Source organism: Lepidochelys kempii, chromosome 6 (genome assembly GCF_965140285.1).
Source record: "Lepidochelys kempii isolate rLepKem1 chromosome 6, rLepKem1.hap1, whole genome shotgun sequence".
Classification (NCBI taxonomy): domain Eukaryota; kingdom Metazoa; phylum Chordata; order Testudines; family Cheloniidae; genus Lepidochelys; species Lepidochelys kempii.
Window position 1 is genome coordinate 112,044,171 of NC_136385.1, and position 13,447 is coordinate 112,057,617.

Here is a 13,447-nt window from a genome sequence, read left to right on the forward strand (position 1 = left end):
ATATTCTTTTCCTAGTGTACATTTGTTCAGCTAGCACCTTGTGTGCCAAGTTTGGCAAATTGTTAGGTGTATAAGTGGATTATACCTTTTTATAGCTTTAACCAAGCTTACAAAATTATTTCCAATTCAGTTCTTAAACTAGCTTGATTAGTGTTACTTGTCCAACTTCTTAAAATCATACTGACTTGTAGGTGAAGTTTTTTTGTTTTGTTTTGTTTTGTTTTTTTTAACGGTAAACTGAATGTTAATGGTTTTTGTAACATTTAGGTGTTTGAAGAAGATGCCCTTAGCTGGGAAGACAAATTGAATCGTATCTTTGCACTCTTTGATGTCTGGATAGATGTCCAAAGGCAATGGGTCTACATGGAGGGTATCTTCACTGGTAGTGCTGATATTAAGCACTTATTGCCTGTTGAAACCCAGAGGTTCCAAAGGTATACTTACTTTGGATTTGTGTGAAATTCTCAGTTACAGTTCAGGGCACGCTGCACTATTGACTTTGTTCCTTTGCCTGCCCGTGCATGAGCATCCCTTTCAAGTGATAGGTCTGCACTTCTCTCAGTGAATCCTGTGATTTACCCCACTTTTCTGTTCTAGTGACCCAGAGCAAAATAGTCCTGTTCACCAACAGTGTTCTCAACAGGTCTATCTGGGTTTTGGCCCCTGCTGCAGACTTTGGAAGCCTATGACCAATATGAGAGTGCAGTGACAAAACAGCTTGTTCATATGGATAAAGTTTTGTTTTGCACAAAGGAAAAAAAAGGTTAAAACAATAAAAGACCTGTAGACCTATAAGTTACCTAGACCTTAGCCTTTCCTTGCAAGTTTAGGTAGCCCCTCTTGTCCCACGTATCATCTCACATTGGGCTAGGCAGGTAGATTTCACCCTTGCAGTCTCTGCCTGTGTCCAATCTTCGTTTGATGTCTCCTACCCTGAGCTAACAAGCAGTCTCTTATCCATTTCAAAGTCTTTGAATCGGTTGAGGTGTCCCAGGACAGACATATGCACCTCTCCAGAGAGTCAGAGGTACACGATAGCAGTGGATTTACTGTATGGTCCATTTGAGCACTGGCAATTGAGTTAGTCATTGTCTGGTTCTTGGGTACCATGTGGAGAGCTCCAACTAGAATTAGTCTTTGGTGTAGCATAAAGCTAGCCACACCATAATACTCACACACAATATTAATAAAATTAATAGATATCACCCTTTTTCACACTCAGTAACTGAACTTGTATTATTGTATCTCTCATTTAAAATGAGCTTAATATTTTTCTCACTCTCACTTACAGCGTCAGTACTGAGTTTCTGGCACTTATGAAAAAGGTATCCAAATCTCCCCTTGTGATGGAAGTTCTTAACATCCAAGGTGTACAAAGATCACTGGAGAGATTAGCAGACTTGCTTGGAAAGATCCAGAAAGCATTGGGAGAATACCTGGAGAGGGAGAGATCCTCCTTTCCTCGGTAAGGAATTTCATCTCCTCAACCAATTGTGCTGGAATAAACTCTAATAGGAATTGTGTTTGTTTGCATGGTAGTGCCTAAGTACTTCCTTTTATTGTGTTCCACTAGCAATCTTTTAGTGCATACACAGATATCAAAACATGAATGCTTTGGAATCATAAAAAAATAAAGGTTAAACAATTTAGTCATTTTATGGTCCCATTTCCTGGGAAGTGATAACCTTCAATTTCTTTGTGTGGGTCACTTGTGATTAGTAACTTAAATGGCATAATTTGAATATAAATATTGCTTAATAGGCTGTTTCACCTGGTACTGAATAATGAAATTCTCAAATTAGTTTTGTTCCATTAAACTAAATGAACCCTTGGAATCTCTCTAACCAAATACCAAAGCTTAAGAACTTGTATCATTCTATATTTGAATCATGTTGCATTCTGTTTCACCTTCAATTCTCAGTAGTATGTGAGGTCTTTGGATTGTAGATCTAAACATAACCTCAAGCATAATGTCAAGCATGTGTTCAGAGTGGGAGCTTTGCTGTCTCATAATCTTTCAATACTTAGCATTTATCTATTAATGAGGTGTTAAAGTGGGAAGAAAACTCTAGATAGACTAAAAATGGTGCAGAGAATAAGCCCTCAGGTATTTTTACTATGATCTAACAGAATTATGGAGGAAAGGAATTACACAGCATTGCACAAACTAGCAGACATTTCTCCAGTTTTATAAGGGTTATAGAGGGTTCAAGTAAATACATTAATTCTGGGCCTTCAATTAAGTGTTAAAAAAAAAATCTTTCACCTCAGTGGTCAGTTGTTTTAAACAGATTTAACCTTATCTCTAATACCAGGTTCTACTTCGTTGGTGATGAGGACTTGCTCGAAATCATAGGAAACAGCAAGAATGTAGTTAAGTTGAAGAAACATTTCAAGAAAATGTTTGCTGGGGTTTCGAGCATCATCCTGAATGAAAACAACACTGTTGTTCTGGGGATCTCATCACGTGAAGGAGAGGAGGTAAAGCTGCGTCTTCGAGGTTTTTTTGCAAACTTACAAACCTGGTCGAAATTAAAACTAAAATGACACTTAAATGTAATTGTTTCAGGTGCTGTTCAAAACACCTGTCTCTATCACAGAACATCCTAAGATCAATGAGTGGCTCACACTTGTTGAAAAGGAAATGAGGGTCACACTTGCAAAGCTGCTTGCCGAGTCTGTTACTGAAGTAGAAATCTTTGGTAAAGCAACTTCAATTGATCCCGGTCTCTATATTTCTTGGACTGACAAATATCAGGTATCCATCTTATTCACGTTTGTCTAACCAAACTATATAATACACTTTTGGGGAGGAACAACTCTTAGCAAAAATCTAACTGTATTTTAAATGTTCAGGCCCAGCTTGTTGTCCTGTCAGCCCAAATTGCATGGTCAGAGAATGTGGAATCTGCTCTGAATGGAATGGGTGGTGGAGGAGACAGCAGTCCTCTGCACTCTGTGCTGACTAATGTTGAGGTCACGCTGAATGTGTTAGCAGACTCTGTGTTGATGGAACAGCCACCTCTCCGCAGAAGGAAATTGGAACACTTGGTAAGTAATACTCTCCTCCCCATCCTCAGTAGTCATTCGGTCTCTTACAAAATTTGAACACAATCTGTCCATCTTCAAATCATGAAAGTGACACCTAGGGAAAACTAAAATGTACCCATCAAGATTTCTTGAGGAACATCTGTTTCTGTAGATATTACATATGCCTGACTTGAAATAATGTCTATAAACTTAAATGTCCATGTAACACAAGATTCTGCAGAATTATTTAGTGAATAGAAAACTCTTGGAATATACCCCCCAATCTCCTATTCTGAGAGTAGATAAGATTTATAAATCTAGAGTTTATATTAACTTTTATCATCTATGTATGTACATGACTCCCGTAACCATAGTGTCTGAGCTCCTTCAGCTGTTTAAAAATAGAAACCATTTACATGAGAAATAGTTTAATTTAAAACTTCTGTGTTTGTGTGAGGGGCTGTCATAGTCATGTGAAGAACTTTCTGAAGAAAGAAGAGCTAAACTGAGGGTTTTTGCATTTAGCTACGAAAGTCTTAAGTCATCACTTCTTGCCCACTGAATTCATAGCATAACTCCAGCTCCTCCTAAGAAGCTCTACTTTCCACCAGATGAGTGCAACTGACAATCTATCCTGTTGTTGAAAGGCTCCCGTAAAATAAACCTTGAATGAAACTTCTAATTGGGGAACAAGTGTAGAGTGCATAGCCACAGAATGGTGTTTGTGGCAGTCTGTGCTGCCAAGAAACTAAAGTCCTGTGTTTTGTACAAGCTGGAGCCTTCGCTTGGGGTGTGGCTTCACTGCTAGTCATGATTTGCAGTAATCAAATCTATGGACCTTCAGCCTTACCATGTCCGAGTCTGTGCTGATACAATGAGGTGCCCATTTCTGGCCTATTGCAGATGAAAGTTGACATTATTGTGCCTTGGGCATCCAAAAGGATTGAAGGCTCATGATAATTTGAGGGGAAGGTGCCCTCCATAGTGAAGTCTTAGAAGAAGCAAGTTCTTGGAAACATTTCTCTTTATCTACCAGCATCTCAGTCTTGGCTGGGTTAATTCAGCTGCTGATTCTAGCTACTGAAAGCTGGGAATGGAGATGTAGAGCTCAGTTTTGGTTTGTACCTGTTGGGATTTCAGCCCATAGTGTCTCATCAGTTCTCTTGGTGGCTGAAAATATATCTACTTTGAATAACTTGTGCAGAGGATTAAAGCTTGTGGGACCTCAGAGGAGAGGGCTCTTGGTGGGGAGGGATGTAGAAACACTGTCCCTCTACAGCACTTGTGGTTTCTTAGAGGAAAATCTGAGCTGGTTTAAGGGCACTTTAATTCATCACTGGAGGCAGAGAAGAATATCTGGTGACTAACAGTATGTGGTGCCAGATGATGGTACCAGGATGAGTATGAATGTGTTTCCTTTCTCTGCTTGTGGACAGAAAAAGGTTGTCTATAAGGACAGTTCTTGTGATTTCAGAACCATGCCTTGGCCTGAAGCTTGACTGAGAGGGATTCTGTAGCAACAGACTTTTTTTACTAGCTCCTCCTTTCTGCAAGCTATACCTTTGACTTCCAGGTATAGATCATGCCATCTAGCACTGAGCAATGGCTTTTCATAAACTGAGGTGCATTGAGATGCAGTAAAATTGTTAGTTTCATTAGAGTACATGGTCTTTTTTCATTGTGGTTGCTAATGAGATGCTTGTTCTTTAGATTACAGAGTTAGTGCACCAAAGAGATGTTACAAGATCACTGATCAAAAGCAAGATTGACAACTCCAAATCCTTTGAATGGCTCAGCCAGATGCGATTCTACTTTGACCCAAAACAGACAGATGTGTTGCAGCAGCTGTCCATTCAGATGGCAAATGCCAAATTCAACTACGGCTTTGAGTATCTTGGTGTTCAGGATAAACTAGTTCAGACTCCTCTTACTGACCGCTGTTACCTGACAATGACGCAAGCCTTGGAGGCAAGACTTGGAGGCTCTCCGTTTGGTAAGTTTGTACTTATTCCATATGTGTCTTCTGTTAAATGTAAAGATTGATGTTCATCAGCTATAAAATTAATAAAGTAACTTCCATAGTTGAGACTCCAATTTTGAAAAATGAGCAACACTTAGGCTATGTCTATATTTACCAGTAGATCTGCACTGCTGTAATTGATGCAGCAGGTGTTGATTTAGCGGGTCTGTTGAAGACACGCTAAATCGATGGGAGAGTGCTCTCCTACTTATTTGTGTACTCCACCTCCTTGAGAAAAGTAAGGAAAGTCAGCGGGAGAGCATCTCCCATCGACACAGTGAGGTGCACACACTGCGTTAAGTCGACCTAAGCTACATCAACTTCAGTTACGTCATTACTGTGGTACTGTAGCCCAGTCCGTAGACTTTAGATGTTAATATTGACAGTTTAGTGCCTAGGAAGAGACTAATGTTTTTATCCCATTCAAAAAATAGGTCCTGCTGGTACTGGTAAAACAGAATCTGTAAAGGCCCTTGGACACCAGCTTGGCCGCTTTGTTCTGGTTTTCAACTGCGGTGAAACATTTGACTTCCAGGTATAGTATCTTTAATTTAACATGAGAACATTCTTCATTTTATGTTAAGATCTCATTAATATGCCATTTAAGCTTGTAGATTTCAAAACATGTTTGAAAGCTTGTTCCTGTATCTGGCAAAATAGACTCTGGTTACTAAACTGTGCTTCATTGGACCTCACTACCACCTAAAGCAGAATTGGGTTAGAAGCTGCCTGCTCTGTTTTTAGGTAGTAATTTAGCAAGAGAAGATCTGAACTGCAACTTTAGGAAGGTAACTTCAAATTTTTTCAAACTACAGTCTTCCATTACCATCCCCCAGTCATATTGTGTGACCAACTGCAGTAGACCTACTTTAGTGGAAACCAAGTAGGTGTGACTGGCTGACTCCTAATGGATATGTTGCTGCACATACTCCTTATGTCAATGGACTTCCTGATCTATTGCAGCATCGGAACTACTTTTAAATTCTGCTGCAGGTTTAGGAGTGTGCTTGCAGAGATTTTAGAATTAAGTGATAGACTTCCCTAAAGAAGAGTGGAAGTTGCTTAGTAGTGCCTTATACATTCTAGAACATGGAAGTTGGCATTCAAAAACTGAAACCTCTGAGAAGCAAGAGTGGTGTGAGTAGGTAGAGAAGAGTGGAGTGGTGTGTAGAGAAGTAGTTGTTTCTGTTGAAAGCATAAAGATTCTCAGCCTAAAGATACACACACATTAAATAGGGGGTTAATATATGTAACCACAATCCTGTCCAGTCTACACCTGTTCCACTATGTACAGGGAAGAATAACCAAGGTAACTTTTTTTTTCAGTGTGTATGTATGTATATATAAAGCTTATCTTCTCTTTTTCTCCACCTACAGGCAATGGGACGCATCTTTGTGGGGCTCTGCCAAGTGGGCGCATGGGGCTGCTTTGATGAGTTCAACAGACTTGAGGAGCGTATGCTTTCTGCTGTTTCTCAGCAGGTTCAGTGCATCCAGGAAGCCTTGCGAGAACATTGCAATCCAAACTATGACAAGAGTATGCAATTTTTTCCATTGCTAATGGTTTTCTATAGCTGTTCTGTCAAAAGAATGCCCTCACTTGCATGTCTGAAATATGTCCTTTTTGAGAAATCTCTTTGATCAGTTACTCCCACATTGGCCAGAGGTTTTTTGGTTTTTTTTTTACATTTTGAAAATGTAACTTAAACATTAAACAATTAAAGGAAATAGCTTTCAACAGATATGCAGTCACTTTCAACACTGTGTAACTTTAGTGTAGTGGTAGAAAAAATGTTTGACTAGTTGTACAGTTACTCATCGCTTAACGTTGTAACGTGTTCCTGGAAAATGCAACTTTAAGCAAAACAATATTAAGAAAATCCATTTTCCCCATAAGAATTAATGTAAATGGAAGGGTTAGGTTCCAGGAAAAATGTTTTCTCCAGACAAAAGACTATATTATGTATACCCACAGTATAAGTTTTAAACAAACAATTTAATACTGTGCACAGCAGTGATGATTGTGAAGCTTAGTTGAGGTGTTGAAGTCAGAGGGTGGGATATTTCTTAGGGAATTCCTTACTGCTCAGTGATGAACTAGAACTCAGCTGAGCCCTCAAGGGTTAACACATTGTTAATGTAGCCTCACACTCTACAAGGCACCATGAATGGAGGGAGGGGAGACAGCATGGCAGATAGAGACAGAGACACACACTCTGTGTATGTGAGAGAGAGAGATGTGCATTGCCACTTTAAGTATGCTGAATCACTCTAACTAGATTGCCTTTTTAAGTTGACCAGGAAGTTGAGACAGCAGCTGCTACCAGCATGCTCCCTCTCTCCTGAGCCCCGTAGTGTCCCCTCCCCCAGCTCTATGGAAATGGAATAAGCAGAGGGGAGGGGGACACCCTGATGTTAGCCCCCCTCTTGCCCCCACCCCCGCACAGCAAGCAGGAGGCTCCTGGAAGCAGCTCCAAGGTAGAGGGCAGGAGCAGCACATGGCAGTGAGGGGGAGGGACAGCTGAACTGCCAACAATTGATAGCCTGCTGGGCGGCTGCCGCACAGGGAACTTAGGGGAACGGGGAGCTGATGGGGGGCTGCTGGTCCACCCTGGTTCCAAGCCCCCACCAGCTAGCTCCATTGGGCTGGTCTTTCTGCAAGCAGTGGACAAAGCAGGCAGCTGCCAAACAACATTATAAGGGAGCATTGCACAACTTTAAAATAGCATGTTCCCTAATTGATCAGCAATGTAACAACAAAACAACCTTAACCAGGATGACCGAGATGACTTTAAGTGAGGAGTTACTGTACCATAAACAAAACTATACAGGATACTAAAAGTGAAGTTTCAACTACTGTAGTTGATAGCTGATTTGACTGAGACAAAATCAATTGTAACTAAAAATACTTTGTGTGAACTACTTTTAGCTTCCGCACCTATTACTTGTGAGCTGCTGAATAAACAAGTTAAAGTGAGCCCAGACATGGCTATCTTTGTCACCATGAATCCTGGTTATGCGGGTAGATCAAATCTTCCAGACAACTTGAAGAAGCTGTTCCGTAGCTTGGCGATGACAAAGCCAGACCGCCAGCTGATTGCCCAGGTCATGTTGTACTCCCAGGGTTTCCGTACTGCTGAAGTGCTTGCCAATAAGATTGTCCCATTCTTCAAGTAAGTAATAGTCCCTTAAACAAGTCTGGCCCAAACCACAAGTGACCTTTTAATGTACTTAAATCTGGAACTTAAAATGGCTCTGTAGGTAGTTTTGAAACTACCATAGCAAGAACATAGAACGGTAAGCATGCTTGACACTTTACTATTGAACATTAGTTTTGTGATCTTAGTATGTCTAAAACTGACTCTGATCTCTTTTATCTTTAGACTCTGTGATGAGCAGCTCTCCTCTCAAAGTCATTATGACTTTGGCTTAAGAGCTTTGAAGGGTGTACTGATTAGTGCAGGAAATGTGAAGAGGGAGAGGATTCAGAAGATAAAGTGGGAGAAGGAAAAGCGTGGTGAAGTTGTTGATGAAGGGGAAATTGCTGAGAACCTACCTGAACAAGAGGTAAAACATATACAGATTTTTTTATATTGATTCACAGCAAAGGGGTGATTACTGTAGATACGCATGTATATGAGCACTTACAGTAAAGCTCCTGCTGTATCTAGCATAAACGTAATCTATTTAAGTTCACACGTTGTCGTATTTACTTGAAATCTTGGTACTTTAGGCTACAGAAGTGGTGGTTTCAGCAGATTGAATGGAGTTTTAATCAGTGCTTGAGTTGTTGGAAGTATCTTTCTTACAATAAAACAGAAGCACCTGATGGTTTGTGATCATTACAAACTTTCACCATTCCAATAAAACGAGTGGTGTCCTGACTGTATTCCAAGTGGAGTAGACATTCTGAATGAACTCCTCTGTAGTTCACATCACTTTCAGATAAATGTTATGTGGGCAAGTACAGCTGTCACTCCTCAATTAAGGCAATTGTATTAGGTGATAGCTTAAGTATTCCCTGTATAGCATCACTTCAAGTTCATAATGCACTGTTATAAATGGTCTTGCACAAATACAAAACTCAACATCAAATAAGTTTTGCAGGGAATAAGAATGCCAAATGCAAACCTAGCAAATGTCAATATACTCTGCAGTCTTAGTATTCAGCGTGACCTGTTTGAAATATTTCCACCAATGTGACTAATGCAGATATTCATTGCTTGCCTTGTATTGTCTAATCAAAGCATGAAAATTTTCCGTGTAGATTTTGATCCAGAGTGTGTGTGAAACAATGGTACCCAAACTTGTTGCAGAAGACATCCCATTGCTGTTCAGTCTCTTGTCTGATGTATTCCCTGGAGTACAGTATCATCGTGGTGAAATGACAGCCCTGCGAGAGGAGCTTAAGAAAGTGTGTCAGGAAATGTACCTTACCTATGGTGATGGAGAAGAAGTTGGTGGCATGTGGGTGGAAAAGGTACATTGTGATAGTTGTAAATCTTACAATGTGGAGTTGACAAAAGTACATGTAGCATTTTCCATATTCCGTGATACAGAAATCAAATATAACTGCTCCCCAGATAGACAGAGTACCTAAAATAAATTTCAACTTTAAGTGATTCCGGATTATTATGTTTGAATCTTAATAACTGGAAGTCTTAAATCTGTTCTGTCACAGGTTCTTCAGCTCTATCAAATTACCCAGATCAATCATGGGTTGATGATGGTGGGTCCTTCTGGAAGTGGAAAGAGCATGGCTTGGAGAGTGCTGCTAAAAGCTCTGGAGCGGCTAGAGGGTGTAGAAGGTGTTGCTCACATCATTGATCCAAAAGCAATCAGCAAAGATCACCTCTATGGTACTTTGGATCCAAATACCAGAGAATGGACAGATGGATTGTTTACACATGTCCTGAGAAAGTGAGTCTTAAACATTAATAGCATATAAGTTAAGAAGTGGCTATTAGAGAGATCCTTGGATGTTGTCATTGCCATGGAGGATTGAGGAAAGGGAATATTACTGTTTTTTAACCTACACTAAATGCTTTCCTGAATTTAGGATCATAGACAATGTGAGAGGTGAATTGCAAAAACGACAGTGGATCATCTTTGATGGGGATGTAGATCCTGAATGGGTGGAGAACTTAAACTCCGTGCTGGATGACAACAAACTGCTGACTCTGCCCAATGGAGAACGTCTCAGCCTTCCACCAAATGTAAAGTTCTTTTTGTTTTTACAAACATTTTAGCATTTCTAAATAGTTTAATCTACTGAAAATTTGATAGCTCTGCTGCTTTTGGTAGCTGACATGAACAGGCTCTTACCACACAAACTGTGGGCACAGAGTAAAGTTAATATTGCATCAGAGCAAAAGTGATCTTATGCAATGGTCTGGTTCAATTCTTTAAAACCCTTCTGTGGTTATGGAGTTTGTCATGTCAGGTTTACCTTGACCTTACCAGACTAGGAAATACTAGATCATGCATAAATGTCTAATTAGGTGTTAAATATATAAAATACCTGATGAAGTTAAGATAAAACTTAAATTTTATAACACCTATTGGCTTTTGGGGAGTTTAGAGAAGCATGTTAATTGAGCTTTTATAGTGACTCCTCATTTAACGTTGTAGTTATGTTCCTGAAAGATGCTACTTTAAGCGAAATGATGTTAAGAGAGTCCAATTTCCCCATAAGAATTAATGTAAATAGTGGGGGGGGGCTAGGTTCCAGGGAAATTTTTTTTCTACAGACAAAAGTTTAAGTATAAGTTTTAAACAAACAATTGAATACTGTACATTGTGAAGCTTGGTTGAGGTGGTGAAGACAGGATGGGATATTTCCCAGGGAATGCCTTCCTGCTAAATGATGAACTAGCACTCGGCTGAGCCCTCAAGGGTTAACACATTGTTGTTAATGTAGCCTCACACTCTACAAGGCAGCACATATGAAGGGAGGAGACACAGCATGGCAGTGGCTGCAAACGTTCCCTGTGGAAACTGAACATGATGAACTCATGCTATCCCACTGGAGTGCACCACTACCTCCACTTTCCAAAGTACCGGGTGGGAGAGATGCATGTGTGTGTGAGACAGACACACCACATGGGTGGCTGTGACACACAGACAAACACACCATGTGTGTGAAGCGCATTGCCCCTTTAAGTATGCTGACCCCACTCTAAGTACACTGCCTTTAAGTAGATCAGCAAGTTGAGGCAGCAGCTGCTGCCAGCAAGTCCCCTCCGTCCTGAGTCGTGTCCTGTCCCCTCATTTCCCCTGCTCTGTGGAGATGGGGTACAGGAGCCGGGGGTAGGGGACATAAGAACATAAGAATAGCCATAGTGGGTCAGACCAAAGGTCCATCCAGCCCAGTATCCTGTCTGCCAACAAATGCCAGGTGCCCCAGAGGGAGTGAACCTAACAGGTAACGATCAAGTGATCTCTCTCCTGCCATCCAGCTCCACCCTCTGACAAACAGAGGGTAGGGACACCATTCCTTACCCATCCTGGCTAATAGCCATTAATGGACTTACCCTCCATGAATTTATCTAGTTCTCTTTTAAATCCTGTTATAGTCCTAGCCTTCACAACCTCCTCAGGCAAGGAGTTCCACAGGTTGACTGTGCGCTGTGTGAAGAAGAACTTCCTTTTATTTGTTTTAAACCTGCTGCCCATTAATTTCATTTGGTGGCCCCTAGTTCTTATATTATGGGAACAAGTAAATAACTTTTCCTTATTCACTTTCTCCACACCACTCATGACTTTATATACCTCTATCAAATCCCCACTTAGTCTCCTCTTTTCCAAGCTGAAAAGTCCTAGCCTCTTTAATCTCTCCGCACATGGGACCCGTTCCAAACCACTAATCATTTCAGATGCCCTTTTCTGAACCTTTTCTAATGCCAGCATATCTTTTTTGAGATGAGGAGACCATCTCTGTATGCAGTATTCAAGATGTGGGAGTATCATGGATTTATATAAGGGCAATAAAATATTCTCCATCTTATTCTCTATCCCTTTTTTAATGGTTCCTACCATCCCGTTTGTTTTTTTTTGATTGCCGCTGCACACTGCACACTGTGTGGACTTCTTCAGAGAACTATCCACGATGACTCTAAGATCTCTTTCGTGATTAGTTGTAGCTAAGGGTATGTCTACACTACGAAATTAGGTCGAATTTATAGAAGTCGGTTTTGTAGAAAGCGTTTTTATACAGTTGATTGTGTGTGTCCCCACACAAATGCTCTAAGTGCATGTAGTCGGCGGAGTGTGTCCACAGTACCGAGGCAACCGTCGACTTCTGGAGCGTTGCACTGTGGGTGGCTATCCCACAGTTCCCGCAGTCTCCGCCGCCCATTTGAATTCTGGGTAGAAATCCCAGTGGTTGATGGGGCTAAAACATTGTCACGGGTGGTTCTGGGTACATATCATCAGGCCCCAGTTCCCTTCCTCCCTCCGTGAAAGCAAGGGCAGACAATCATTTTGCGCCTCTTTTCTTGAGTTACCTGTGCAGACACCATACCACGGCAAGCATGGAGCCTGCTCAGCTAACCGTCACCATATGTCTCCTGGGTGCTGGCAGACATGGTACTGCATTGCTACACAGCAGCAGTTTATTGCCTTTTGGCAGCAGACAGTGCAGTATGACTGGTAGCCGTCATCAACATAGTCCTGGGTGCTCTTTTAACCGGGCGCCTGGGCAAACATGGGAGTGACTCAGCCAGGTCATTTCCCTTGTTTCGTCTCGTGGCGATTGAGTCCTACCGGCAATCCACTGTCTTTTAACTTCCAGCTAGCAGAAGATGATGGCTAGTCGTCATACTGCACTGTCTTCTGCTGACCACCCAGGAGATGATGATGGCTAGCAGTCGTACTACACAGTCTGCTGCCAGCAAGATGTATAAAGAAAGATGAAGTGGCTCAAAACAAGAAATAGACCAGATTTGTTTTGTATTCATTTTCTCCTCTCTCCCTTCCTCCCTCCGTGAAATCAACGGCCTGCTAAACCCAGTTTTGAGTTCTATCCTTGAGGTTTTGAGTTCTATCCTTGAGGGGGCCATTCAGTTTCTCACAAAGCCACCCCCTTTGTTGATTTTAATTCCCTGTAAGCCAACCCTGTAAGCCATGTTGTCAGTCGCCCCTCCCTCCGTCAAGGCAATGGCAGACAATCGTTCCGCACCTTTTTTCTGTGCAGACGCCATACCACGGCAAGCAAGGAGCCCACTAAGATCACTTTGGCAATTAGGAGCACATTAAGCACCACGCGCATTATCCAGCAGTATATGCAGCACCAGAACCTGGCAAAGCGATACCGGGTGAGTAGGCAATGTCAGCACGGTGACGTGAGTGATGAGGACATGGACACAGACTTCTCTCAAAGCACGGGCCCTGGCAATG

General features: G+C 41.4%; 1 protein-coding gene across 1 annotated transcript in view; it reads left to right on the forward strand.

Moving 5' to 3' along the window:
• Window positions 1-13,447, forward strand: part of LOC140913377 (cytoplasmic dynein 1 heavy chain 1) — a 100,879-nt gene that overhangs the window by 35,525 nt on the left and 51,907 nt on the right. Inside the window, exons 22-34 of the mRNA XM_073349669.2 lie at window positions 268-434; window positions 1,292-1,465; window positions 2,316-2,481; window positions 2,570-2,758; window positions 2,857-3,051; window positions 4,741-5,023; window positions 5,485-5,585; window positions 6,428-6,587; window positions 7,980-8,223; window positions 8,434-8,617; window positions 9,318-9,530; window positions 9,732-9,970; window positions 10,110-10,266. Coding sequence (XP_073205770.2) covers window positions 268-434; window positions 1,292-1,465; window positions 2,316-2,481; window positions 2,570-2,758; window positions 2,857-3,051; window positions 4,741-5,023; window positions 5,485-5,585; window positions 6,428-6,587; window positions 7,980-8,223; window positions 8,434-8,617; window positions 9,318-9,530; window positions 9,732-9,970; window positions 10,110-10,266 — 2,472 coding nt within the window. The remainder of the gene's footprint in view (window positions 1-267; window positions 435-1,291; window positions 1,466-2,315; window positions 2,482-2,569; window positions 2,759-2,856; window positions 3,052-4,740; window positions 5,024-5,484; window positions 5,586-6,427; window positions 6,588-7,979; window positions 8,224-8,433; window positions 8,618-9,317; window positions 9,531-9,731; window positions 9,971-10,109; window positions 10,267-13,447) is intronic.